The sequence below is a fragment of the Erpetoichthys calabaricus genome, chromosome 10, assembly GCF_900747795.2.
Source record: "Erpetoichthys calabaricus chromosome 10, fErpCal1.3, whole genome shotgun sequence".
Taxonomy (NCBI): Eukaryota; Metazoa; Chordata; class Cladistia; order Polypteriformes; family Polypteridae; genus Erpetoichthys; species Erpetoichthys calabaricus.
In genome coordinates this window covers 8468511-8496475 of record NC_041403.2, presented here as the reverse complement: position 1 = coordinate 8496475, position 27965 = coordinate 8468511, and the positions used below count along the sequence as shown (strand labels likewise).

Sequence of the window (27965 nt, the reverse complement as noted above, 5' to 3'; positions counted from 1 at the left end):
CTTGGTAAGGGTGGCGCAAAGCGTCATCGTAAAGTTCTGCGAGATAACATTCAAGGTATTACTAAGCCTGCCATCCGCCGTTTGGCTCGTAGAGGTGGAGTGAAGCGAATTTCTGGCTTGATCTATGAAGAAACTCGTGGAGTACTGAAAGTGTTCTTGGAGAATGTAATTCGGGATGCTGTTACTTACACTGAGCACGCCAAGAGAAAAACCGTGACAGCCATGGATGTCGTATACGCTTTGAAGAGGCAGGGTCGTACTCTGTACGGTTTCGGAGGCTGAAAAGTTTATACCCCTTTAAAGTACATAATCCAAAGGCTCTTTTCAGAGCCGCCCATGTTTTCTGTTTGGAGAGCTTTTCTTCTGCTGTTATGCACTGTCAAATCTAGGGCGGAGTGGTGGATCTGAGGCTAAGGATCTGCGCTGGTATCCAGAAGGTTGCCGGTTCGAATCCCCGTCCTGCTCTGCTGGGCCCTTGAGCAAGGCCCTTAACCTGTAATTGCTCCAGGGGCGCTGTACAATTGCTGACCCTGCGCTCTGACCCCAAGGGGTATGCGAAAACTACCAAATTCCTAATACAAGAAATTTGTATAAAGGCGAAATAAAGAAAAAAAAGAAAAATCGTAGTCTTGAACGATCTAATAACAGCGCGTAGCTGGCAGTTAAGGTCCCTTCAGCAGTAAAGAGTGGAATATTTACAACACTGTTATCCAGGGAACCGAGTTTTCTAGCAGCTTTGCAAACTATTAAGTCTGTAGCAGTCCGGGCCTTATTAGCTGCCTGGGAATTTTTTCCAGTCCTTGCGTTGGAGCAATCTCTAGTAAAATGAATTGCTTAACGCTTATTCCCAAAGTACGAGAAATCAAAATAACCGGTTTCTTTACCACAGGTGTGGGGGGACAATTATGAATTCAATTTCTGCCTCCTAACCAAAAAATGCTGTAGAATAGGAATTCACGATCGATTTTTACAGACCAATTCTGTTACTCGTCCGCTATAAACCTCGGTCTGAGACTTGACAAAAATACTGGGTCTGAGTCACGTAAAACCGTGGACGCAGGCAAAGCACGCTAAAGCGTACTGGGGAAAAACACACGAACCTCAATTATGTACAGGTAACAGCTCTTTTCAGAAAATGTGGATGGCTCTGAAAAGAGCCGTTGGTCTTGAGCAAGAGAAATCAGCTTACTTGGAGCTGGTGTACTTGGTAACTGCTTTGGTACCCTCGGACACGGCGTGCTTAGCAAGCTCACCGGGTAGAAGGAGTCTCACAGCAGTCTGGATCTCCCGGGAAGAAATGGTGGAGCGCTTGTTGTAGTGAGCTAAGCGAGAAGCCTCTCCAGCGATGCGCTCGAAGATGTCGTTCACAAACGAGTTCATGATTCCCATCGCCTTAGAAGAAATGCCCGTATCGGGATGAACTTGCTTCAGTACTTTGTACACATAGATGGAGTAACTTTCCTTCCTGGTCTTTCTGCGTTTCTTTCCTCCCTTCGCCTGGCTTTTAGAAATGGTTTTCTTAGAGCCCTTCTTAGGAGCAGAAGCAGCTTTTGGCTCAGGCATTGCTGTTGAGTGTAGCAATGAAAAACTAAATAGCGCATTTTCTCGGGTTCCTCATTTTAAAGGCAGTCATGCAAATCGCAAGCGTCGCAGAGTTAAGGCGTGACCACCAATGACATGCGAGCCGCTGTTTCCCTCATTTCAGAAGCGACCGTTACGTTATGAATGAGTCAAAGTTCGCGCGCACTTTTCTATTGGGCTCCGTGTTTTAAAATGTACATGCTGAGTTTGTTCTTTCTTTCTATTTTTTATTTTCTATAACTTTCCAGTATCCGTACGCGAATAGGATTCCTGTCATTTGGAACAACGATTGTGTGCTTAACAATGGAGGAAACTGTTTTTTTTTTTAACCAAAGTAATATACTTTTTTACTAAAGTAACATGTGCCCTCTTTTACCGTTTCAACAATAGTTCGGTAGCGCTACTCATTTTATTTCTTTTTGCAATCGCGAAAATCGTTCACATGGGGAAAATAGTTCAAGTGCAGAATACGGCACTGTGTGCGTTATTTTTGTATGTATACCGCCTTGAACAATACATATTTTTATCATTTCTACATATAAAAGTAAAATAAATCGGTTCGATGAAATCCACATTATGAGAGACATAACGTGTAAAAGTAAATATATTTATATACCTATGCAGAACACAGGTACGATCAAAACAATAAAAACGGGCACGATGTACTCTGATCGGAGATGTTATTTTCGCACTTAGTGTTGTTCAAATGGTTAAGACGGCCGCGCCCTGGACCCGCCCTCAGCCGAATGACGTAAGAGCAAATGCAAATCAGCAGTCAGTTAGTTCAGCTCGTCGCGCCCGAAGGAATTCTTAATAAAAGCGCAACGCCGGCTACTTCGCCCATTCTACTCTAAGGTATTATCGTGTACGTGTCAAGATGTCTGGAAGAGGAAAGACTGGTGGTAAGACACGCGCCAAGGCTAAGACCCGCTCTTCTCGAGCTGGGTTGCAGTTCCCGGTTGGTCGTGTTCACAGGCTCCTGAGGAAAGGCAACTATGCTCAGCGGGTGGGTGCTGGTGCTCCCGTCTACTTAGCTGCCGTACTGGAGTATCTGACCGCTGAAATCCTTGAGTTGGCCGGGAATGCTGCCCGCGATAACAAGAAAACCAGAATCATCCCTCGCCATCTTCAGCTGGCAGTGCGTAACGATGAGGAGCTCAATAAGTTGTTGGGTGGCGTGACCATCGCTCAGGGTGGTGTGCTGCCCAACATTCAGGCCGTGCTTCTGCCCAAGAAGACTGAGAAATCCGTGAAGAGCAAGTAAGCTTGAGATTGTTTCATTAACGCCAACGGCTCTTCTCAGAGCCAACCATCTGTTCAGACTGGAGCCTTTTCCATTTAAATAGTTTCTAGGTCGTCCAGCAGCTTTTAATAGGCCATATATTGTGATCACTGTTTTGTTTTAAAGTGCTTGATGTAAAGGGTTTCACGAGCAAGTAGGTGCTTCCCTTGTACTGTACAACTCCCATTTAATTTTTTCCAGTATAAATTCACATTATCCATCTGTTCATGCTGGAGCCCTGGTCCAGACCACATAAATCTTAACAGTATGATTTGGACTAATGCTTGTAAATTTGCTGAGGTGCCAATTATGGCAGCAATCCCTTTGATTTTTCCATAAACATAAGATGAATGTTGGCTTCTGTAAGGTGGTGGGGTGGGGATTAGATCTGAAAAAGAGCAAGTACTGTACTGTATAATTCCCATTTACGGCGTTTTGGGACACAAAAATATTAAAGGTGGTAAATCCAATTTCTAAATGTTTTCTGGAGCTTTGGTGCATGCACAGAAAAAGCAGCATTAATAGTTGATAAATGTTATCCGGTGTCTGATTCAACTGCACATTTGGGCGGAGTGGTGGCTCTGAAGCTAAGGATCTGTGCTGGTATCCAGAAGGTTGCCGGTTCGAATCCCCGTCACTGCCAAAAGAGGTCCTACTCTGCTGGGCCCTTGAGCAAGACCCTTAACCAGAAATTGCTCCAGGGCCGCTGTACAATGGCTGACCCTGCGCTCTGACCCCAAGGGGTATGCGAAAACTAACAAATTCCTAATACAAGAAATTGTATAAGGTGAAATAAAGAACAAAAAAAAAAAAAAAACATTGTGTTGCTCCATTTGGTTGGAACACTGTTATTAAATAAAGCTTTGGCCAAGAAGACCAATTGAAAAAGACCTAAATGAAGGGTAAGTCTTTCTCTCTCTGTTGTTTACTGCAGTGCCATTGTGGGGTGAAAGGCTGGCTGAGTTTGTAGAAGTGGTTGGTTTTTAATGTTTTGGTGTGTCAATGATTTTCACATAATTTTCATTTTGTAGAAAAGATACCAAGACAAAGACTCCAGCTGTCCGCAGTCATCCTAGTCATTAGCTGTGTTTTCTCTTCAGCCCTTGGACAAGAGGATCAGAGCCATACAGATTGGGACTTTCTAACCCTAAAAACAGATCTACTGAAAATGTGTTGATTATCTACAATATCTGACTTTTCTGGTATATGGGAGTGTGCTGTTGCGGGTTAACTCCACGTCCCCGCTTGACTTTTGAAAGCCTCTTGAACCCGCCACCATCGATAACGTATCCAAGATGAGCTGGGCAAATGAGGACACTTACAGTACATCCAAGATGAGGCGTAGCTGTAAAGTGAACCATACTTTTATTTTAAAAAATCTCAGTTCCTGCTTGTGTCCTCGCCATGTATCTCATGGTGTTCCACGGGACTGTCATTTCTCAGCCTTGCGGGGGAGTCCTCCAAGGTATTGGAGCAGCCAGGGAGCAGGAGGAACCTTCAGCCCCATCTTGAACACCAGCCACACACTCCATCCATGGGGCTCCATTCCAATCATCCTGCTTCCATCTGCCTTGCATCGTCTCTCTCTCTCTTGCTTGCTCGCTCACTCACTTCAGCCTTCTCTCTCTTCATTAACACCCACTCTCTTTGAGTTTTTTATTTTTTTTTTATTTTTCGATATTCCCTCTGTCCTGTGCAGGCTTTCTTAACCTCCTCATTAATTGGGCGCAGGTGCAATATGCCAGTCCACCCCTGGTACAATTGAGGTGCCCGACCGATCCTCCTGCCTCCGCACGTGTTTGGGGTGCAATCAGCCAAGTACCCCAATTAACCACTGAGTGAAATGTATTTGCACACACTCGCCAAGCCTGCCTGCTACCTGAGACACAATTATTTATTTAACACTAGAATTACCGGAGTCTACGAAAAAACTTGCCGTTTTCAGTAGTGAGCTCCTCTTTTTGTTAATATTATACAGTACACACATACATTTGGTTTGTGTATGTAATTACAGTAATCCCTCGCTATATCGCGCTTCGCCTTTCGCGGCTTCACTCCATCGCGGATTTTATATGTAAGCATATTTAAATATATATCGCGGATTTGTCGCTGCTTCGCGGGTTTCTGCGGACAATGGGTCTTTTGATTTCTTGTACATGCTTCCTCAGTTGGTTTGCCCAGTTGATTTCATACAAGGGACGCTATTGGCAGATGGCTGAGAAGCTACCCAGCTTACTTTTCTCTTTCTCTTGCGCTGACTTTCTCTGTTCCTGACGTATGGGGATTGAGCAGGGGGGCTGTTCGCACACCTAGACGATACGGACGCTCGCCTAAAAATGCTGAAAGATTATCTTCACGTTGCTATCTTTTGTGCAGCTGCTTCCTGAAACGACATGCTGCACGGTGCTTCGCATACTTAAAAGCCAAACAGCCCTATTGATTTGTTTGCTCTTTTCTCTATCTCTGTGACAGTCACTGCTCCTGACACGCACTCCTTTGAAGAGGAAGATATGTTTGCATTCTTTTAATTGTGAGACGGAACTGTCATCTCTGTCTTGTCATGGAGCACAGTTTAAACTTTTGAAAAAGAGACAAATGTTTGTTTGCAGTGTTTGAATAACGTTCCTGTCTCTCTACAACCTCCTGTGTTTCTGCGCAAATCTGTGACCCAAGCATGACAATATAAAAATAACCATATAAACATATGGTTTCTACTTCGCGGATTTTCTTATTTCGCGGGTGGCTCTGGAACGCAACCCCCGCGATGGAGGAGGGATTACTGTACACGGTGTGCATTTATAGGAATTGTAAAAGTTACCGTTTTTTTTACTTTTATTCTCTCTAAATCACGATCACGATACATTCTACCGCCCCGCCCCCACCCAGGGATCTGACGCTGTTATTTTTTTTATTTGAAATGGAATAACTGGAGATGTGAGTGGTGTTTTGAGACAATGGAATTGGACATTCTCTCATCTGGAGGGATAAAAGCTGACACACAAACGCTGGCGAATCTGCCTTCCTCGTATCTCACCGTCACTTGATTTTTTTTTTATTCAGTTTTATTAAGTGTTCCTGCTCATGCTGAATTAGTGTGCACCTTATGGTGTATGATGTCAAAATTTGTTGGCTGAACATACTAAATAATAAGGTGTTATAGAGAGAAAGTGCAGCATTATTCACAATGGCCATTAGATTTATCTTCATTCGCTCCACTGCTAGTGACTACAGCAGGCTGATAGTGCATCCCATAACATGTTGATTAAGTTATGTTACCAGGCCAGTACAGTGAAGAAAATCAAAATCAGAATCAAAATTCACTTTATTGGCCTAGTACGAATTTGCATTGCTATTTTTAGTGTAACATAAAAGATCAACACAGAATTCAAAAGATAAATATAACAAGTTTAAATGTAAAATGATAAAATATGATGCAGCATACAAGGGCAACACAAGAAATAAAGTGATAATAAAATTGAAAATTTCAGGTACATATCAATACTGAGTAGAAGCTCAGACCTGATTAGTCAGAATAATTTCACATGGAAAACAACTGTTTAGGTGATGATTTTTTGTAGCTTTAATCTGCACAAATGGGGTCCACAGTAGGAGCCTTCTCATCGTGTCCAATATTAGATTCTAATCTGCGAATCCTACTACTTACCGTAACTAAATGATGCTATGCCTATCAACAGAGCACATCAGTGTCACCCAAAAGGGCCATTTTCAGGGCCAAAACTAACTATCATTTCTGCTAACATCCAAGAGCATACAGGAGCCAAACAAGACATCATGGCAAAAATCTGCTCAGACCACAACTGTGAAGAGGTCTGCCTATAAGAGACACACTGGGGGCTAAAACAACAACCACCAACGGATCCATGTCATGTGTTTTTCATGTTGTCATCCGATAATTAGTTACAACAGCTCCATCTTCACAAAGAGCGATCTCATCATGAAGACGGCCAACTCGTCTCAGGTCAACAGCATCAAAATCCTAACAGTGGAACAGGGCAAAATATCTATCACATTAGTCTATAAACCACTCTGCGACCAGTTTAACTTTAAAATACTTAAATTTAACTGGAACAAGACTCGCATCATCATCATCTGTAACAACAGCCACAACGACCACTGATAAAACAGATAAAAATGGGACCTCATTTAGACATGGAGCGACACAAACCACCTCAGCCTAATCCATGACCCAAAGCTCCAAAAATCCTTCAACAATTCTAGATGAAGACAAGGGTTTAACTTAAACCTAGTCATCGTAAGTAACAATATCACTGACCACTGCATTCAATCTGTGCTGGAACCCATATCTCACACACAGCTTAGCCGATATCCATCAGTGTATCATTAGCTGATATACCAAACATGGTCATGTTCCATAACAGTTTCAACTTTAAAAAGAGGACATGGACAAAACAGGGGCAAACATTGAACTGTCACAGACTAACAAAGACCTGTTCATTGATGCCGTACTTATTACATTCAGACTGAATATACCACAAGGATATACAGTAGAACCAGCCATGTACCAGGAGTCTCCGATGAGATGGTGGACAAGTATCAGAAGTATCAACAGATGCTCCAAGCCATTCAGTTTTTGGATAGCATGATTACAGCTGGAATGTAATTGACATTGATGATACAGAAAGAAACACTATGCCATGGCAAAACACCAGGAAGGCCTGGCTCACTATGTTGAAGCTGAGCAATTACCCTAAAATGACAGAACAACACCATAATGCCATAGAAAACCAGGTTGCAAGCCAACATACTGTAAATATAACTGACAATGTCTGAGTGGGGAAGGGGAAATAGGGCCCGTTCATGCAGCTTTTTTAAAATTTTGCTTTTTGAATAAGCTGTAGATGTCCACTACAATGATGATAGGAGGTGGAACCTGAGAAGAAGAGGTGTGGATAGTAGTAAAAGTGAGACCATCAGGTAGATTTATGTCTTAATGTCTTTCAAGGATACTGTAAAACCGATTTAATTGATTAGCCAGACTGGGATCAGCAGAACTGTTTGATGTAAGTTTCATGTGGTTAGTGACCTATTTAAGGCCTCTCCAGAATGATACATTGCATTTGCTGGCAATTGTTCTTGCAGATGATCTGAAGACTTCTTTTGGCACATTTAACCCCTTTGTCCATGATATACTTGTAATGATCACAGTTGCCTTTCAAACTGTCCATCCATCCAACCATGTATCTTCCTAACATTTTTATTCTGATCAGGTAAGCAGGGTAGCTTCTGCCAATCCAATCAGTCTGGCATGACAAGGCAATAACAAGTATTGGACTGGGTTCCAGTTTACTGCAGGGCAAACACAGACATTCTCCCAATCAGTAGAACCAACTAAACTACTCCACTTAACTGAAACTGTACGCCTTTGCACAGTGAAGGGAAACTGGAGCACCTGGAATTAAACCCATGAAGAAACTGAGAGAAAATGAAAACTCTGGTTGGGGACAGGAACAACCAGGGATAGAACTTCCATATCTGTGCTGTAAGGCAGCAGTTCGACCATTCTGACACCATGGCTCTCATCATAGTTACAGAATATGTAAAGGATGTCACCACCCGCATTAAAGAAAGACAGTCTCCTAAGAAAAAAAAGTCTGCTCTGTCCTTGCTTATATGGTTCCTCTGTACGCGTATTACGAGACTAGTCCACCATGCCATTAGTCTGAATCCCAAAGATTTTGAAACTGTACAGCACCCCCTCATACACTTCCTGAAGAGTGCTGAGGTTATACAATATCTTTCATGCAAACATCAATAAACAGTTCCTTGGTTTTGCTGAAGTCAAGTCAAAAACAATTCTCTTTGCATCAAGATACATGACCTCGTATTCTATTTACATTCCAACATGTCCATGGAGAAGAGATAAAGAAACAGGACTGTTCCTTGTGTAGCTCCAGTGATGCTCTTATCCACATCAGAGACACCGTTCTTTGGTGTTGCAAACTATTGTCTTTTGGACAGATAATCCATTTTTCAGGACCTTCTATAGTGGAACACAGGTTTGGAGGTGAACATCATAGTCTAACACACAGGCAAGATTTCCCATGTGTATAACTGAAACAAGTGTTACTTTCACATTGCTTTTCTTTTTTCCCTTAACTGTATTTCAGAGGAGCAATATAATGTCCAATATTGCAAATAAACACCTGCTACTTTACTCATATTCTTGCAACAATCCCATGCCGAACTGCGAGACTGTGGAACAGTACACTGATATACTTCTACAGGACTTGGTTCAAATTTTGCTCCAAACAGTGTCAGTACAGAGGTCACAGAAGTCCTTCATGTCTCATTCATTTTTTGATCCTAGTTTTCAGGTGGGCCCGGGATATCAATCCAAATGTGGCTGTTATGAAGTAATTTGAGAAGGCAGACTTGCAATATGCTGTAATCGCTGTGGTGTGTCGGTTAGAACACAGGAACTAATCCAACCATTTCAGGAACACTGCTTTAATGTTGAAATGCCAAAAATTTGCATGAAGTAGAACAACTGCACAGGTAGATGAGTAGGTGTATGTGTGGTATTTGGTCAACAATGCACAACTTAAACTTTCTCTAGTGGCTCCAGTAGTTCCAGCTTTCATGATGTACATCTCACAAATGCACATGCTCACTGCATACTTCATGGTTTCAACGTGACCATGCTTCAGTGCCTTAAAGGCACACAAGTCTTTTTTACAGTGGCTTACAATTGAGTATCTTCTGGCAAAGTTTCTATTTTGACCGTATGTTTGAAGATCCAAGACATGGCATCTGTCTTGATATTCTCTATAACCATCAACTTGCAGTAAAGGTGGTCAGGAAAATTAAGTGTTGATTATAATCAATCTCCAAGGTAATTGGATTGTGTGACTGTCTTCAATCCCATCTTTACACTTTCTTATCTTAAGTTAAAACAGAAGGACCAATCGGTTCATTCTATCTATCTATCTATCTATCTATCTATCTATCTATCTATCTATCTATCTATCTATCTATCTAATGAAAAAGCTAAACATGGAAGCAGGGCTTGAAATAATGTCATTTCCAAATTTCTGACGATTTACTTTAATTTGAAAAATGCAATTGTCATGTTAAGTAATCAAAGCTAAATTAGGGTTATCTGTAGCCGGAGGAGGGTAGAAACATGTGCTGATACAGCACATTGCCGTACCCATCACATGACAAATCAACTCAGGATCCCAGATTAGGGCCCAAGTGCAGCCATATAACAGGTGACGCGTCAGCACCACACTAGTTCAGATGGAATGGAACAGTTTTCTATGGTGTCTGGAGTGCCAATTCTGTCACCAACCCCCAGGTTTTTCCCTAAAGGTTGGAGGGCCAACATGCAAGGCTGGATGCAGATTAACGTTATACCCAGGAAGGAATCAAGCAATTGTAGGTTAATGGCCTTGCTCAAAGGCCCAACAGAGTAGAGTCACTTTTGGTGTATTATGGGATTCAAACCGGCAACCTTCCCATTGCCAGCGCAGATCCCTAGCCTGAGAGCCACTTCTTTGCCCTAATAATCAAACCTGAAATATGGTTATCGGTAGCTGACTGGATCCATCTAATAATAAAATTTTCTATGATCTATTTTATTATCAGAAGCATAATACAGTTTTATGACCAAGAGTTTTGAAAGAAAGTTATTTTCTTTACAAGTGTCTCTGAAATAAGCCTGCCAGAATTAGGTAAACTCTACTCTTGTTGGTGTGTTAATTTGACCTTGTAAAGAGCTTGGGTTTCTTGAGGATATTTGGATAAATTTCATAAACACTTCTAGGCATCAACATTAGACCTCTCTATTATTAATCCAGCGTGCTTCCAGTTTGAAAGAACGTGCAGTCACTGAGTATTTGAAACGAAATTATTGTTGGTCTTGTAACGAGTGACAGCTCGTTCTTTATGCGGTGCCATTACTCCTTCTGACCGTTTAACGTTACCATCTTTTTAAATGATAACACAAGACCTGCTAATAACACGTTTCCCTCAATATGTCTCGATGTCTCAGGGTTGACCTTTCCGGTTTTTTCCTCCTAAATTAGGGGGATTTTGTGAAAACAGAAAGCACACTTGTCAGGTCTCTGGTTACGAGCAAGGCGCTGCTTGAGTCTGCACGGTTCTCATCAGTGTGATATGAGCGGCTGAGACGCGCCTCACTGCAGACTTTTACAGAGAAATCCGAGTGTGTTTGATCGCAATGGCAGAAACAGCTCCAGCAGCGGCACCCGCTCCGGCTAAAGCGCCAAAGAAGAAAACGAGCTCGAAGCCTAAAAAGACCGGCCCTAGCGTGTCTGATTTGATCGTCAAGGCTGTGTCGGCTTCAAAAGAGCGCCACGGGCTCTCGTTGGCTGGGCTCAAGAAGGCTCTTGTTGCCGGTGGTTACGATGTGGAGAAGAATAACGCCCGCGTGAAACTGTCCGTGAAAAGCCTCGTGAGTAAAGGCTCTCTCGTGCAGACAAAAGGTACTGGGGCCTCTGGGTCTTTTAAAATCAATAAGAAACAGTCAGAACCCAAGGTGAAGTCCACCAAGAAAAAGGCGACTCCGAAAAAGAAGCCAGTGGCGAAAAAGCCCGCTGCAGCCAAGAAAGTGAAGAAACCGGCAGCGAAGAAACCCGCGGCAGCCAAGAAAACTGCTAAGAAGCCTACAGCAGCGAAGAAAGCCACCAAGAGCCCCAAGAAAGTGAAGCCGGTTGCAAAGCCCAAAAAGGCTGTTAAGAGCCCGAAGAAGGCCAAAGCAGCAAAGCCCAAGGTGGCCAAAGCAAAGACTGTAAAGAAGGCAGCACCGAAAAAGAAGTGATCTGTTTGCATAGCCCGATATTTGTACACAAACGGCTCTTTTAAGAGCCCCCATCTTTTCGAGAAGGGCAGATCTATTTTTAATAGGTTAAGGTCTGATGGCGCTTGTGCCTTTTCTGTAAGATGTCTACGTGGCTCTTGTTTTAAGGGGTATCCTTGTGCACTGGCGTGGAGAAGTTTGGTTCCAGCGTTTCTAAAAGTTGCATAGTCTTAAGAAAACAAGGAGAGAATGCGCAAAACGCAGGGAGGGTCGATCTGGCGGTTCCCCTCAACATTAAAAGCAGAGCGTATCTCTGTTAATAGTACTTATACACACAGCTTCTAATCTTGTGCAATGGGAGAATGTGACGTTTACTGTAGGGCACGTTAAAAGGATTTAATCTCTTAGTAAAGAGCTTGTGGTGGCTCTTAAAAGAGCCTTTGTTGTTTGTGGATCTCTATAAATGTTCTTAATTAAGCGCGTTCTCCACGAATGCGGCGAGCCAGCTGGATGTCCTTCGGCATTATGGTCACTCTCTTGGCGTGGATGGCGCACAAGTTGGTGTCTTCGAACAGCCCGACCAAGTAAGCCTCGCTGGATTCCTGCAGAGCCATGACTGCGGAGCTCTGGAAACGGAGATCAGTCTTGAAATCCTGGGCGATTTCTCTTACTAGTCTCTGGAAAGGCAGCTTGCGGATAAGCAGTTCAGTGGATTTCTGGTAACGACGGATCTCTCGCAGAGCTACAGTGCCGGGCCTGTAACGGTGAGGCTTCTTCACGCCACCGGTAGCAGGAGCGCTCTTACGAGCCGCTTTAGTGGCGAGCTGCTTTCGGGGAGCTTTACCACCAGTAGATTTACGAGCAGTCTGCTTGGTTCTTGCCATTTTAACAACTTACACTAAGCTTCTCTCTCCGTACAAACTAAAAATAAACAGAAAATCGCAGCACAAAGCGCTTTATATTAAGATCTTCTCGCCTTCTGATTGGATGAAACGTATGGGGGCCGGGTTCTCTTTAAGACTCTGCCCAGAAGTCTCATTTTGATTGCCCATTTTAAAAGCTCGGCGCGCAATTTAAAAGGTGCCTTTGTTGCCGTCTCTTCATCTTTAACGGCTTCTTCTGTCAGTTCTTCACAGAAAGCCAGCGTATTAAACGCCTATTTATTCGCCTTTATTACTGTGATATTTTTTGCTAACCTTAATTAGAACGTCTTCCCATACATTTTTACGGATATAACGAATTCAAAGAGCGCAGTCGAGAGAAAAAGTGAACACAACTGATTACAAATTTTAGATTAGCAACAATTTCTGAATATGAATTGAGAAAAGATCTTTTAACGGAATGTGGAAACTTTTGAGAAATACGTGAAGTACACTGTGTATTTCTCCTACAATGCTTGAGAATGTGAAAGGTGCTATATAAATAAAATGTATTATTAAGAATAGAAGGATGATCGGAAGTTTAAATCAATCCAGTTGATTAAAAAAATGTATTTTGAAAGTCTTTTTCTTCTTAATCCCTGCACAAAATGACAGCTAGAAACTATTTTCAACATCACTTTCAGTAAGAGGAAGAACATCCATCCATTTTTCAAACCCTCTTAATGAGGGCAGGGTTTAGCCATAAGCTGGAGCCTATCGCAGCAGTCATCAGGCACAAGGCAGGAACAACACCTGGGGCCTCAGGTATATAACCTGGTCACACTCGGGAGCATGTATAAACTGGGCGTTATACAACATGAATTTGGGATTGAAATTGCCTACAGAAGTTACAGAAATTTTCAACCATCCTTATGTCCTTTGTAATATCAGCTCAAATTCAACACACAAACTCCCAGTGGGCAGCTTTGGATTTTCTAAATTGGTGTATAAAAGTCATCTTCACAAAAAATGAAGCAAATACTATTAATGATATTCAATTGATAGATACCATTGTTTTTTTAGGTTTGTCTGTTTGCATATTTAAATTGTGACTAAATACGCACTTTTTTAAGAAGTTAACTATATGCATAGCTTAACTTTGAGGTGCAACTTAGTTAACATACTTGAAAGTTGGAGCCTTTTCTTTAATATATTAGCATCATCCATTAGACAGATACCACATTTTTGTTTTTTAAATATTTAGCCACAAGGGTATATGTGACATGTGATGGAGATTTGCTCGGGTCACCACAAAACTGTTGTACAAGCAGGCAGCAGGCATAGACTGTTGTGTCTTTGTTCTAAACCCGGGCATTAGGAGCTGGAGCACATCATCGCAAGCAACGGACACATGTAGGAATAACCCCTGGACAGGGTGCCAGTCCATCCCAGGGCAAACATGCACACACACACACATACACTCACTCTGGCAAATTTAGCAACACTTTTTCACCTATATATATATATATATATATATATATATATATATATACTGTATATATATATATATATATATATATATATATATATATATATATATATATATTGTGGGGTACAGCCTGGACTCAGACAGGTAGACATGATAATTTCACCACACACACGTTTATTTACAATATTTACAACACAAAAGTGAGCACAACCCAGTGCCGCAGCACCAATCACCCCTTAAGTCCTGGCCTTTCCACACTGCCTTTCACTGTCTCTGGTCCGCCTCCACTCCTCTCCTCCGAGTCTCTGTCCTCTTCCACCCATCTCCACCCCTCGAATGGAGGGAGGCGGCTCCTTTTATGCACACCCGGATGGGCTCCAGGTGCTTCCCGACACTCCTCTGCTGACACTCCCCTGTGTGACGGAAGTGCCGGCTGTGTACCCGGAAGGACTCCGGGTGTCCCCGGTCCTCTTCCCCCAGCACTTCTGGGTGTGGTGGAAGTGCTGAGGTTCAAGGCTCCCAAGGCATCGGGGCACCCCCTGGCGGTGACCACAGGCCCCTACAGGGTTGGGCTTCCAAGCCCTGTACCCGTGGTCCCCAACACAACCAAGGCGGTCACCCCCTCGTGATCTCCTCCTCCTGGGCATCCTGGCTGGGTACCACCCCCAGCCACGTGCCACAATATATATATATAGTGAAATAAATAGCCTTAACACAGAGAAAAAAAAAAGGTTTTGGGCAGCCAACCATATACTTGAAGGATGGCTGAAAAAAGGCAAAATAAGTTCCCCAGATATGTACAGAGTTGAGTGCAAAGCAGACCTGACGTTACAGAGGAAGTTGTATTGAATTTAAAGCAGGATGGTGGAAGTGATGTCATGGAGGCATCTGGAATCTGAAGTGATCTTGAGGGAAGATGTCTCTCTTCCGGCTGAGAACACGGCATGGAGGTACCTGAGGATACGGTTTTAGCATCCATAAGTAGACGCACTGTTAGTTTGGGAGAAGCAAGTGTTATAGCACTTTTACTATTCGACAAATCTCTACTGAGTATTACCGGGAAAGGAGGATTTTTAAGAACCGCCACCGTCAGCTTTTTTACAGACCCATTGTGGCTGATATAGCAAGCAGTGGACTTATAATGACGGAAGTCCCCATGTATACAGGTTAGGTTTGTCTTCATTTTAAGCCAGTGTCGCGGCAATACCAGCTGGCGAGCAACAAAGGAGATGTTACTGCCAGAATCGAATAAGGTTGAAACCTTGTAGCCATTTATAATTTCTACTGCTGGATTATCTAGAGCACACCACCCCAGCCCCATGTCTCTCCTCAGATCCCTTAAGAAATTGTCGCCATGTATCAGGAGTCTCTGGCATTTGCTCCGTAACGTGGAGATATGGCTCTAAGGTAGGGGTACAAGTCCGTCGGGGTTCACACGGGTTCCGTTTTGTTTCTCCCGAGTGGGTTTTCGCTGTTAAATTTTCCACGATCTCTATAAAAGAGATAATTTTTTAACCGGTTATCCCCAGGCCGGCTGGGTGAGATAGACGGGAAGGGCTCGGAGTGCAGGCTACCTGCTCCGGGTGTTATTTTGTTCTGGCCTTAGCCAACACCCGACTTTGGCCCATATACTAAATGCTTGGGGAGCAGTAGGCATTTGTGGGTCAAACTCCCATGTTATTATTTTACTTGGCTGCCAACCCGGGGCATCCCCACCTTTAGCAAAGGGATGTTCCTTTGTGGGGTTTTCCTGAGCGGTGCTTTTCTCGATAGCCCATAATAAGTCCCAAGTGTGTTCCCTTCTGAGCCTGGCTCTAGTCCGTAAGTCCCTTGCTCACATGTCCAGGTGTCTATGCCAGGTTCCTGAGTCGAAGCAACCCCCAGATTCCCCTTACCCACACCAACTGATTCCAACCCGATAACGCATCAACAGTACTCTCCTACCTGACCCCCTCTGGGTTGGTGGTCTTGTGGGTGTGTCGAGGCTTGTTTCTGGTTCGGATCCTGTTTAAAAATGGAGTCCCTCATTCTGTCAACTACTCTAATGTGAAATGAATAGCCTCGACACACAGAAAAAAAGATTGGGGCAGCCACCCGTATACTTGAAACCTGGCTGCAAGAAAGGCAAAATAATTTGCACAGATGTGTACAGAGTTGAGTCCAAAACAGAACTGAAGTTTCAGAGAAAGTTGTTTTGTATTTAAGGCAGACAAGTGGAAGTAATGTCACTGAGTCCGGGAAAAGGTAGTAATGATCTTGGGGGAGGAACCAGAAGTTACATCCTCAGGGCCGAAACCGGAAGTCATACTTGTGGGCCCTGAACGGGAAGTGACATCATCAGACATGAATCAGGAAGAATTTCCCGTGTCTGGTCTGCAGAGATAAAAGAGGAAGGTTTAGTGCATTTTGCCACCCCCTGGCCTGGCATGGAATTACCTTCTTTTGGTCCATTTACCTGCCTCCCATGCGCATGTGTGAAAATATATATATAAATAATTCATTGTGGTGGGTGCAGCAACACACTGTAATTGGCACATGCTCTCAACCTCCTCCTCTTCCTCCTCCTACGTGATGAACAAAAATTTACTCTAATCAGTGCAATGGCATAATAATAAAGCAATTGGATGATGTAATTTTAGCCCTTTTATTTGTAGCAGTTCCATTAACAAGGGGGGATTTGGTTTTGCTTCAGCTGTGCTCTCTTTTACCTTTTAACGTAGGTATTCTGAGTACTGAATAGCTTTTGATAAACAATCCATGTGCTTAAAATAGTTGGATTTTTAAATGTGACTGTGTAAAATATAATGTTTTTAAAAGGTTACTTATCTTGTCAAACCTTTCATTTAGTTATAATGTTCAATCCACATCCACAATCCAATGTTGAATATATAGACACAGGACTATTAGCTGAAGCATCAGAACAAGACACGATCCATCCCTTCATGTGGCGCCAGACCATGGCAGGACAAAATAAAATATAAAGCAACATGTCATAAAGTCTAACCAGTTGCATGAAAAATGCACCTCCAAATAAATGCCTTAACCCAGTTTGCGATTTCTGAACCGAATCGAAACAAATTTATTTGTCATAGTGAGAGACTTTTGGTTGTTTTGGTTTGACAGTGTATGCGCAACATTTACTACACAAAATGATAATATACAACAATCACATTCAACTTCCATCCATCCATCCATTTTCCAACCCAAACACAGGGTCACGGGGGTCTGCTGGAGCCAATCCCAGCCAACACAGGGCACAAGGCAGGAACCAATCTAGGGCAGGGTGCCAGCCCACCACAAATCACATTCAACTTTCAACTACTAAATGTGCACTCCACCTACGGTGACTTCTTCGCTTGCTGCCATTGTTTCACTGCTTTTGCTTTCAAATAATTTTGGCAGTGAACACTGCCAAATATCACGTGATCAAAAACTTTTCAAAACAGGTTCTGTGCACTCAAAATGTGCTACATGTGTTTGCAAAATTAATCGCTCGTGATCAAAATGTAACTCATGCTTACAAAACACGTAGTGCTCGCACACCAACTTTTGACAGTAACGCTGTGCAAGGACACTGCCAACAATCACATGACCACAAGAGACATGACAAGTACATCACTCTCAGAATATAATTTGCACCATTAAAATGTACTTGGACATGGACTTCTGTCAGTAATCAATTTAATATAGAACAGCTGATTGTTTCTTAATGTAGAGGGGCACAGTGGTGGGTGCTTGCTGAGTTATAGCTCCAGGCCCGTGGGTGGGTTCGCACCCAAGCCAGAAAGGCACTACCTGCATTATAGTCTGAGTTTGATTTGTGCTATGAAACTAAGATACGTTGCTTCCACTCGACTGATCCATGTTTCATTATTGTTACCGGAACAGCCACAGAAACTGCCCCCTCTTTGACCCTAAAGTGGAAAGAGAAAACTAGCACAAGGATTGCAGGTCTGGAAAATTAAAGTCCTGAAAAATAGTTTTAATTGTGAAGTGTTATTTTTTTGCTTTTCTTCATCATCCACCATAACCTATCATATACAGGGGAGGATTAAAAACGTTAGATTTGTCAAAATTTCGATCTCTCTGTTGTCGATGGATCTCAACGTTTTAGGGTCCCCTGATAGTGAAAACATTGATACCTCAATGTTGGGTGTGTGTCTGTCTGTATTTATATGTGTCTGTGTGTCACAGTTTCTTGAGTATTTTCTAGAGCTGAAACAGCTGGAAGTAAAAATAACAAACTTGAAACTTAAGCCTGTTATGAGATGATAATGTGTTGATTAGGTTTTGAGCCAAATCGTGCAAGGGAAAGAGGCACTCCAGAGGAGCCCTCAAATACCATCCATCCATCCATTTTCCAGCCCGCTGAATCCGAACACAGGGTCACGGGTGTCTGCTGGAGCCAATCCCAGCCAACACAGGGCACAAGGCAGGAACCAATCCCGGGCAGGGTGCCAACCCACCGCAGGACACACACAAACACACCCACACACCAAGCACACATTAGGGTCAATTTAGAATTGCCAATCCACCTAACCTGCATGTCTTTGGACTTTGGGAGGAAACCCACGCAGACACGGGGAGAACATGCAAACTCCACGCAGGGAGGACCCGGTAAGCGAACCCAGGTCCCCAGGTCTCCCAACTGCAAGGGAGCAGCGCTACCCACTGCGCCACCCTCAAATACCCTAATTCTACAATTAATTATGAATTCTGCTAGTAAATTGCTAAAGTAATTACCTATTTTATGATCGGAAAGATAAGCAGCAGAGTGCTAAATAATTATTGAAATGTTATAAAATAGTTCGGGTAACTTGGTTCCAAGGGCGCAAAGCCTACTGATGCTCATGTTCTAATTTTTTTCAAGTCATGATCACAATAAAAATATTATATCATATACAAAACTGAAAAGAAATTGAAAAGAAATAAAATTAAACTTTAACAAAATGCATAATTTATTCATGTAAACAACATTGTTCTAAATCATTTTAATATGGAAATATTTAGTCAATCTAATATTTTTAAACATGTATATATAGGAAACAACAATTCTGATTCATTGGCTTACATATAAGTTTGCTGGCTTCAGTCACTTCTTAGATTTTTAAACCAATGGCTTGTTTAGTGACATGTTGTTTGTACACTTTTTTCTGGTGCATTTCCTTGAATCATCCAGCAGTAGTGTGATGTCATACCAACATCCCTGTATGTCCCTGGTACTTTCTTTCCATGCCCCTGTTAACACATTGCTCTTCACTCACCACTCAAAGATTTTCAGGAAAAAATTCCAAATGCAAATCCAAAAGGGGGCGGCACGGTGGCGCAGTGGTAGCGCTGCTGCCTCGCAGTTAGGAGACCCGGGTTCGCTTCCCGGGTCCACCCTGCGTGGAGTTTGCATGTTCTCCCTGTGTCTGGGTGGGTTTCCTCCGGGCGCTCCGGTTTCCTCCCACAGTCCAAAGACATGGTGGATTGGTGATTCTAAATTGGCCCTAGTGTGTGCTTGGTGTGTGGGTGTGTTTGTGTGTGTCCTGCGGTGGGTTGGCACCCTGCCCGGGATTGGTTCCCTGCCTTGTGCCCTGTGTTGGCTGGGATTGGCTCCAGCAGACCCCCGTGACCCTGTGTTCGGATTCAGCGGGTTGGAAAATGGATGGATGGATGAAATCCAAAAGGTGAAGTTTGAAACTGGTGTTGCAAACCAATTCTTTCAACTTAACTACTACATTCTTGAAAATGTCTTTATCATTTAAATTGATTGTTTCCTAAAACTTAAACTTACTTACCTGAAAGATAACCAAGCCTCTTGTTCTACGTCATTCATAGTACTATCACATTCTGCATCAGTTTTCAAATGTTAGGTCTGTCGTTAATGTCCTCTTTCAACTTAACCTCAGACACACCCTGAAGCGTAGGGTACAAATAATTAAAACAATATTCATCTTCAGAAAGGGCTTTGACAATCTGATTCTTTAACACAAGCTTATTTTGAAGTAGTTGTAACTTTGAATCCACCGATCTAAATCTGATCACGTTTTTGGGAACAATGTGTACCTTTAGCCTAGCTGGCCATTCCTTCTCATCCCAAAATAAATTTTTGGCTCTGCTGTTCCACTCGCAGAGAAAGCATGAAGATTTTTGTATGCCTGTACTTCTGATCCAGTAAAATACAGAGAAAGCTAAAAGCAGCTACACTTTTGGTGTGCTATAATTCATTAGTCCTTTTAGACGCCTTTTATCTCAGAGATGTTGAGGGAAATTGCCAAATTGCTCAAAGTTAAACATATAAAGATAGCGGTATATCATGCTCAAACTGACTGTATAGTTAAAAGGTTTAATCAAACTTTCAAGCAGATGTTATGTGGTCAGTGAGCTCTACTTGCCTATCTGGAAGTGCCTCAGGTCTCTTCAGGGTTCTCCCCTTTAGAATTACTATATGAGCGTCAATTCTGCGGCTTATTAGACATACAAAAGAAGGATGGGAGGAAGAAGTTCTCCCTTCTACCAACATTCTAGAGTATATTGTACAGTTACGCGATAGATTCATTAAAATCATTCCCATTCTAAAGGAAAATGTGGAGAAAGAGCAAGCAGCGCAAGCCTGGTATTATGATTGTGGTATGGTACTTACAAAGTTCCACCCTAGAGTCCGGGTCTTGGTCCTCATTCCAACCTCATATTCTAAATTAATGGCTCATTGCAGGGCCCATACAAATTTTAGGAGCAGAAAGGTCTGATCGAGTATTTGATTAAATCACCAAATCGTCAGCCAACTGAATGGATTTATCACTTCAACTTGCTAAAGACATTGAGGGAAAGGGGTCCGGTTCCTTACTCTGGCCAGCCCCATTTTCTTTCTGAACACAAATTGAATCTAAACTATGGTCCGAAATTGACCCCCAATCAGCGACCTTAGCTCGAAGCAGCAATTCTGTCAGTTCCGGAGGTAGTGAGCGAAAAGCCTGGACACACCTCGCTGATTGCTCATGATATTATAACAAAGCCTGGGATGATATATAGGGAGCACCCGTACCGCCTTCTGGAGGCAAAGCAAGCAGAAGTGGAGCTTGAAGTCAAGTTCATGCTGGACCTAGGTGTATCTGAAGAAAGCCATAGTCCCTGGTCCAGTCCCTTTGTCTAGGAAGGAAAGCCCAAAGGGAGCAGGAGGTTTTGCAATGACTTACATCACCTTAATCAAGTCTCCCAATTTAACGCTTACCCGATGCTGCATGTGGATGACTTCCTCGAGTGACTCGGGAAGGGGAAATATTTGACCACATTTAACATGACGAAAGGGTACTGGCAAAATCCTTTATCAGATTCCAAAAATGCTAAGACAGTGTTAAATACCCATAGCAGACACTGGCCATATCGTGTTCTTCTTTTTGGGTTGCATGGGGCACCAGCTACGTTCCAATGTCTTGTTGATAGAGCGCTATGTCCCCACAATGCCTACAGTGACGCCTATTTGAATGATGCTGTCTTCTGTTCTGACACATGGAAGCGACACATAGAACAGGTTTGGGCAGTGCATATGACTAAGGGTTTAGCCAAACACCGAATTAATGAATTTCTTTGGGTTACTTGAAGCCAAATATTTAGGCTACCTAGTGGCCCAAGGCAAGGTCAAACCACACTGGAGATGCCATATTGAAATGGCTCCATCCAAAAACCAAGAGATAGGTCCAAGCCTTTCTCGGATTGGCTGGGTACTACTGGTGGTTTGTCACTTGATTCTCAGAGAGAGAGGCATCCTTGACAAATTTAACAAAGAATCGGCCCCAAATCATGTGGTATGGGATGACAAAACTGATTCTGTTTTTCTTGATCTTATGCAGGCCTTTATGTCGGCTCCAGTATTGTCTGCACCTAACTTGTCTTTTCGATTTATTCTCCAGACCGATGCTTCTAACACCAGTTTGGGAGCTGAGTTGAACAAAAGCATCGATTGTGTCGAAAACCATGCTATGTTCCTTAGCCAGAAACTGCTGGACAGGAAAACCAGGTATGCGGTGGTGGAACGGGAAGCCATAGCAATTAAATGGGCAGTAACTCAACTGAGGTACCACCTCCTGCGCCATGAGTTCACCCTTGTCACTGAAAATGCCGCTTTGCAGTGGATGGCAGTGCATAAGGAGTTGAATACACGTGTCAATCGATGTCTCTTGTACATTCCACCCTTTTAAGTTTTCTGTCCTTTATCACAGAGGTTCTCTCCAGGCCATTGCATATGCTGTTTCTCAGGTTCACAAGCTCTCACCTTGTGCTGCCTCACACGACAGGTCTGTGCTGGGTGGAGGGGCCATGTCATACACATGCTCATGTGAGACAGTTTACAGGCTCAAATAGAGTAATTTCTCAGCCTGACCAGGGGTTGGCTCTGCTTTCTAATAATCTCTCCTTTTGTCCCTCTGCAGACCGACTGAAGACAATACCTCCCAGTAACACCGCCTCTCATCCACCCTCTGATGGTGTCCCTTCTGGCACCATATAATGACATCCTATCTAGTCCAGAATGAACCCACCTCTACAGACATTGCTTGCTCCACTGACCTCCCGAAACTCATGTCTTTCTGTTTGTACAATATATATACCAGAGAATGTATTTGCTAACTAGTTCCATTTTGAACTCTATTATGTAAAAATATGCTTTTGCTTCCTCTATGATTTTTCAGTACACGTGGTGGACATCCCCAAACTTTTTCTGCCTCTAACTCTTTATCTTTTGTTTGCCTATACGTCACCACATTGTTACCCATAGATGTGATTTTGACCTACATATTTCTCAAAGTCTCTTCCGTTGTCATCTGGCTATACCACAGTTAGGGCAGATTTTGAGTGTTCATGATTTTACACCTAATCAAACTGAATTTTCTGATTCAAGCTGCCTTTTTACTCTTGATTACTTGTATGCACAGGGTGCAAGGATTTGCAATTTACTGTTGATGAATTATAGCTGTAAATTTCTGAAAGGCATAGTCAAATCATCAGGAGGATAGACTTAGATGCTGCTTTCCACAATTGGAGCATTGTGGGTAGCATAAATGAAAAAGAAAAGTGTGCATGTTCTCAGTGTCCATTTAACACTAGAATCCCTGAAGCCTATGAAAAAACTTGTAATCTCTGTCCACCTTAAATCCCTTCACACCTCTCCATCAGTGTCTTTTGTTTTGTAAATGTGTCGATCAGCACAAGCACCAAAGGCCTGCAATCCCTTCCCCCCCACCGCTGGAGCCCATCTCAGGCAAAATGTTCTCCTAGCTCAAGCAGGTGGAAGCTCCACACAACTGTTGTTACAGTTCTGCTTTTGTCCAAAAACGGTTTCCATAAGCTTTTTGACCATAGTCTCAGAAAGTCTTTCTCCCATGGTGTGACTGGGATCTTTTCCTGAATAAGATCAAACACAGTTGCGTAGGGTGTGACAGGAGCTTCCACCTAAAGCTAAAGGCACTTCAGTACACATGTACTTTGTGAGCAAGCCTGTGTCAATCAAACAGAGGAAACTCTGCAGACTACTTGTGACTTTACGTAGTAGGAAGATAAGCAAATAAATCAAGGTAAATAACATTCAATCTGGCTTTTATATAAGTAACATATAAATCTTGTTATATAAAGACCACCACAGAACATAATCACAAACAGGACTTTGCACGATACCTTGGCAAGCTCTGTAAGCCCTGCTTTTTCTTTGAAGGACATGTGTGGGGTAGATTGACTGGCAGGATGATGCCCAACCTGTTGCTGCGTCCAAACGGTGCCATCTTTCACCTTTACGCCTGGTGCAGCTGCGTTGTTCTTATATGTGAGTGAACGTTTCTTGAGGGTCGGTCTTCTGTTCTCTTTCTCTGATGTAGAACCCTAATCTTCATCTGAGTTCACCTCCTTTATAGCACGTCTTTATTTGAAAACAGTAGTCAGATCGGGGCGAGTGTGAACGTGATTGAGAGAATAAAACTGAATTAAAAAAAAAACCTTTCCAAGAACCATAAATTTACATCGGCAATTACAGACTCAAATCAGATGTATTTTTTTTTGTACAATAGTAACAATAAGAGCAGCTCCTACTCAAACTGGTAATTCCGGAGGGCACCCAGATTCGATGTTGGTACCTCTTGATTATGAGTCAGCAGTTCTTACCGCTGCACCACCCAAGAGATCATATCCATGTTGTACCCTAACCCAATTTCATTTTCTTCAGATATATTCTTCAAAAAAAGCGCACTTCTTTTGTTATATGTGTTCCTTTTGTGAAAGTGTTTATTTGATATTTGGACTTCAGTCTTTACACATTATACACTCCATGTCAAAATTTTGAAAAAAGTTTCTATTTTAGGAGTTTGTTCAACATTTCTTGCATTTCTCACATTTCCTGTCATAATACACTTACCCAGATCATTGTAGACACGGAACACACATGAAATGCATGCGTACTGAATAACGATATATTTTTTTCGCTTTCGTTCACACGAAGATAAAGAAGACTTGAGCAGGGAGAACTTTTTGCCCAAGACGAGCTCCGGTGGTGGGAGGGATGGAATAGCAGGCTGCTTGCTGCTTGTGCTTATTGACATATTTATAAAACAAAAGACACTGATGGAGAGGTGCAAAGGAATGTAAGGTGGGCTGGGATTTCATGTTTTTCATAGGGTTCAGGACTTCTAGTATTAAAGTGTTAGTTTCCTTTTTCAAGAGTTGAAATCATTGCAGATTTTCTTATAAACTGTGTGCATCAAACAAAGCAACGCAAGCTCGGTTCATCTTTTTTTTTGTATTAAATTGATTGTGTGCATATGCTTACTTTAGAGCAAAGGAGTAAGTAAGTAATTAAAGAATGGGAAAGTAAGGTTGCTATATTTGTGTTATCTTTGTCTCTACAGTTCATATAAGGCACTATTTTTTTTTTCTTTATTTTGCCTTATACAATTTTTTGTATTAGGAATTTGTTAGTTTTTGCATACCCCTTGGGGTCAGAGCGCAGGGCCCCTGGAGCAATTACAGGTTAAGGGTCTTGCTCAAGGGCCCAGCAGAGTAGGATCTCCTTTGGCAGTGACGGGGATTCAAACCGGCAACTTTCTGGATGCCAGCACAGATCCTTAGCCTCAGAGCCACCACTCCACCCCGAATACACTAAGAATACATAACTTATTAATAATTTTAATAAAACATAAGTTTGTTTATTTTTAAAAATCTAAAACAACAATAAATAGTGCATTTATTAGGTTTTAGAACTATTTACTGACACTGCCTGGCTCTCAGGCTGGTTAGTATAATAACTCCCCAATTCACCTATGTTGACTGCACAGCTGTATGCATATCTATACAGTTGTGTCAGTACTGGGCTCCATTAATATTTACCATGTATGATTGTGGGACAGCCTTTTGCCAGCAAGTTTCTATTCTCTAGCATTTGTGCATTCACTTAACAATGGCATCATACAATCTGAATCTACAACATGAAATTCTTAGAAATATCTTGATGTGGAATCATAATGAAATTTGACTATCTGACACTGTTTTAACAGTTTTGCAGGAATATCAGGGACAATGCAAGGCTAAAGTAATTTGTCAGTCACTGGTAGGGGTGTATTTAATCTCCCGGACATGAGACGCTCTTCTGGGCTGGGAGTGTTTCGCCAGTGAAGAACAGCTTTTCATGAATCATCATCCGGATGCTTTGCTTTCCTCTACAGCTGCTTCGCTATTTTAACTTTAGATTCTGACTTACTGTTTGTCTCAGGGTACCGTGGAGATAATGTGAAATGCTGAAACTCATATTGTATAGCACACCTCCTTAACTGTTCGCTTAAAACCTGGGACACATTATCTAAAATAACTCTATATGGCTGCCCTTAACAAGCAAACTAAGACTTGCAATGCCTAACAGTGGCTTCAGCTGACATATCTGGTAATTACTTGACCTCCCAAACATTTGAATAGTGGTCAACAATAAGCAGGAAAACTTGTCCTGCAAAGGAAATCAAAACCTTCCTTACTCTTTGCCTACGTCGCGTCAGCAGTTTATTAGGTTTATTAGGCCAATAAAACAAGTTTATTTCAGCCCCTATAAGCAAATATAATGAGTCTTGTGCTTGTCAGTAGCATGCCTAACCCCCTATATTGATGTAGTGTATGCATTCAAGCCTCATAGGCCGCAGTTACTTCGGGATGATAATTCTAGATCCTTTATATAGTATCCCACCTTGAACACTGATTTCATCCCTGCAGTCCAATATTCTCTCATGGACAAAGGTGTCTTCTCCTTAGAATCAGTCCATCCTGTAAGCACAACAGCCTCGATGGCCCAAAGCATGTCATCTTTCTTTGTGTTCTGCTTGATCCGAAGGAGGCATTGAGTGTGCTTGGTTGATGTCTTCTGCCTCCTGCCTATCCTGTTTAAACCTGTAAATTGTGTGCCTGACTCTGACATTGTGCTGTATGTCACCAGCTGTCGGACTGCTCAGTGCATCACTTATGTACACTTTTTTGCCAGGTTGAATATAAGATTTAATTTATTGCTCTAAAGAGACTTTGTCGACTTTTGGGTGTGCAGCGAAGGGTCTTTTTGAAGACAGAAATGAGGGGCTTATGATCAATCTCTTCTGTGAGAATGTCTCATCCATAGAGGAAGTGGTGAAATCTCTGACATGCAAAAACAATGCTCCAGTATTCTTTTTCAGTTTGGATATAGTTTTGTTCATTAGGCGTCAATGCCCTGAATGCAAAAACGATTGGATGACCCTGTCCTGTTTTACTAAAATCACTCTGTAGTGTCACAGGTTTCTTAACATCTATTGAATCTTACCACTGCTATGGATGAAACAAGCCGCTTTTTTTTAGGAATGCTGCTTCAGGTTTAGGAAGCCAATGCCAAACTGCTTCTTTGTTCCGAAGTGTTGCCAGGGAGGAGTGGTGGTGCCAGAAGGTCCTGTTTGTGTTACTGGTGATTTATTTTGTTGTTTTATTTGGGACTGTGTTGTGGCTGGAGGGATTACAGGGAAGATGTGCCCTCCAGCTGAAGAAAAATAAACTTTTGTGTTGTTTTTATACGTGCCTCCGTTTGAGTCTATGCCGGGTCAGGCGCTATATAGCACTATTGTTACACTGCCGTAGTCGGCAGGATTCCACTCCGCCTGTTGGGCCAGGACCTGTGTTAAGAAATTGTGTAACTGCCCGGTACAGCAACGCAAGAGCACGTATCGCACAGTGCAGAATGCGCGCACAGCACTACAGCGCAGAGCGCGATCCCGAGGCAACACAGCAGCGCGAGGCACACGCCTACACGAGCTGCAGGGAGTCGCTGGAGAGACACTCCATGACAGCTCCAAGGGACACCGCACTTGATGGAGAGAAAGAAGACCAGGTTGGCTCATAAATCGGCGGCCAGGCATAGCCAGGCGCAGCCATGCCGTTCAGGGCCACGGGATCCAGAGTGAGGTCAGTAACAGGCCCAGGGATGATCCGCCATGGGAGAGGTATGCCTTTGTTCCATCTACCTGCCTCCTAGGTGCCATGGAGCCGGATCCCTGTAGGTGGCCTGCAGACGCCTGTCTGTGGCATAACGGTGGGGCGAGCTCCGATGGGAGCGACGCTGACCTGGGCCCCCTGTTCAACTCTGGACAGTGGTCGGGGGACGTCCCCGGTGTCTGTTTTCCCGGCAGAAGGAGCAGCAGTCCCTCCCCATGACAGGTAAGGGGGTTAGGGTATGTCTCGGCTGCCCATCGATAATGGTTTGCAGACGGGGGCGACAAACCTTCACCCCACTCCCGAAGACATCCTGGACGCACCTGCGGAGAAAGAACAGGGCCTCGGGTGACTCACAGTCGGCAGATGGAGACGAGGTGAGTCCAAGTCTACTACTGACCGTTGAAACTAATTTCTTCCAGGCTTCACGGGAGGTGGAGGCTGTCCTCCTACCTCTGCAGTCCCTGGCCCAGGTTTTTCAGGTCCTGCAAG

The 27965-nt window shown here is 43.0% G+C and overlaps 5 protein-coding genes across 5 annotated transcripts in view; 3 read left to right on the top strand and 2 right to left on the bottom strand.

The window, feature by feature from the left end:
- The window catches only part of LOC114658792 (histone H4), a 337-nt gene extending 47 nt beyond the window's left edge, over positions 1 to 290 (top strand). Inside the window, exon 1 of the mRNA XM_028810846.2 lies at positions 1 to 290. This exon is cut by the window's left edge and continues 47 nt beyond it. Coding sequence (XP_028666679.1) covers positions 1 to 282 — 282 coding nt within the window. The 3' untranslated portion in view covers positions 283 to 290.
- An 874-nt stretch (positions 291 to 1164) lies between these two features.
- On the bottom strand, positions 1165 to 1581 carry LOC114658786 (histone H2B 8-like). The gene has a single exon (XM_028810840.2). The coding sequence runs from the start codon at positions 1561 to 1563 to the stop codon at positions 1186 to 1188; it is 378 nt and encodes a 125-aa protein (XP_028666673.1). The 5' UTR covers positions 1564 to 1581; the 3' UTR covers positions 1165 to 1185.
- Positions 1582 to 2435: 854 nt separating this feature from the next.
- On the top strand, positions 2436 to 2878 carry LOC114658782 (histone H2A-like). The gene has a single exon (XM_028810835.2). It carries the CDS (start codon positions 2459 to 2461, stop codon positions 2843 to 2845), a length of 387 nt encoding a protein of 128 aa, XP_028666668.1. The 5' UTR covers positions 2436 to 2458; the 3' UTR covers positions 2846 to 2878.
- An 8167-nt stretch (positions 2879 to 11045) lies between these two features.
- On the top strand, positions 11046 to 11738 carry LOC114658769 (histone H1-like). Its single transcript, XM_028810822.2, has one exon. The coding sequence runs from the start codon at positions 11088 to 11090 to the stop codon at positions 11685 to 11687; it is 600 nt and encodes a 199-aa protein (XP_028666655.1). The 5' UTR covers positions 11046 to 11087; the 3' UTR covers positions 11688 to 11738.
- Positions 11739 to 12082: 344 nt separating this feature from the next.
- On the bottom strand, positions 12083 to 12596 carry LOC114658777 (histone H3-like). The gene has a single exon (XM_028810829.2). It carries the CDS (start codon positions 12548 to 12550, stop codon positions 12140 to 12142), a length of 411 nt encoding a protein of 136 aa, XP_028666662.1. The 5' UTR covers positions 12551 to 12596; the 3' UTR covers positions 12083 to 12139.
- Positions 12597 to 27965: the final 15369 nt, after the last annotated feature.

Excerpts from the sequence above, each read along its gene's own strand:
- LOC114658777 (XM_028810829.2), bottom strand. The coding sequence starts at position 12,550 with ATGGCAAGAACCAAGCAGACTGCTCGTAAATCTACTGGTGGTAAAGCT.
- LOC114658782 (XM_028810835.2), top strand. The coding sequence starts at position 2,459 with ATGTCTGGAAGAGGAAAGACTGGTGGTAAGACACGCGCCAAGGCTAAG.
- LOC114658786 (XM_028810840.2), bottom strand. The coding sequence starts at position 1,563 with ATGCCTGAGCCAAAAGCTGCTTCTGCTCCTAAGAAGGGCTCTAAGAAA.
- LOC114658769 (XM_028810822.2), top strand. The coding sequence starts at position 11,088 with ATGGCAGAAACAGCTCCAGCAGCGGCACCCGCTCCGGCTAAAGCGCCA.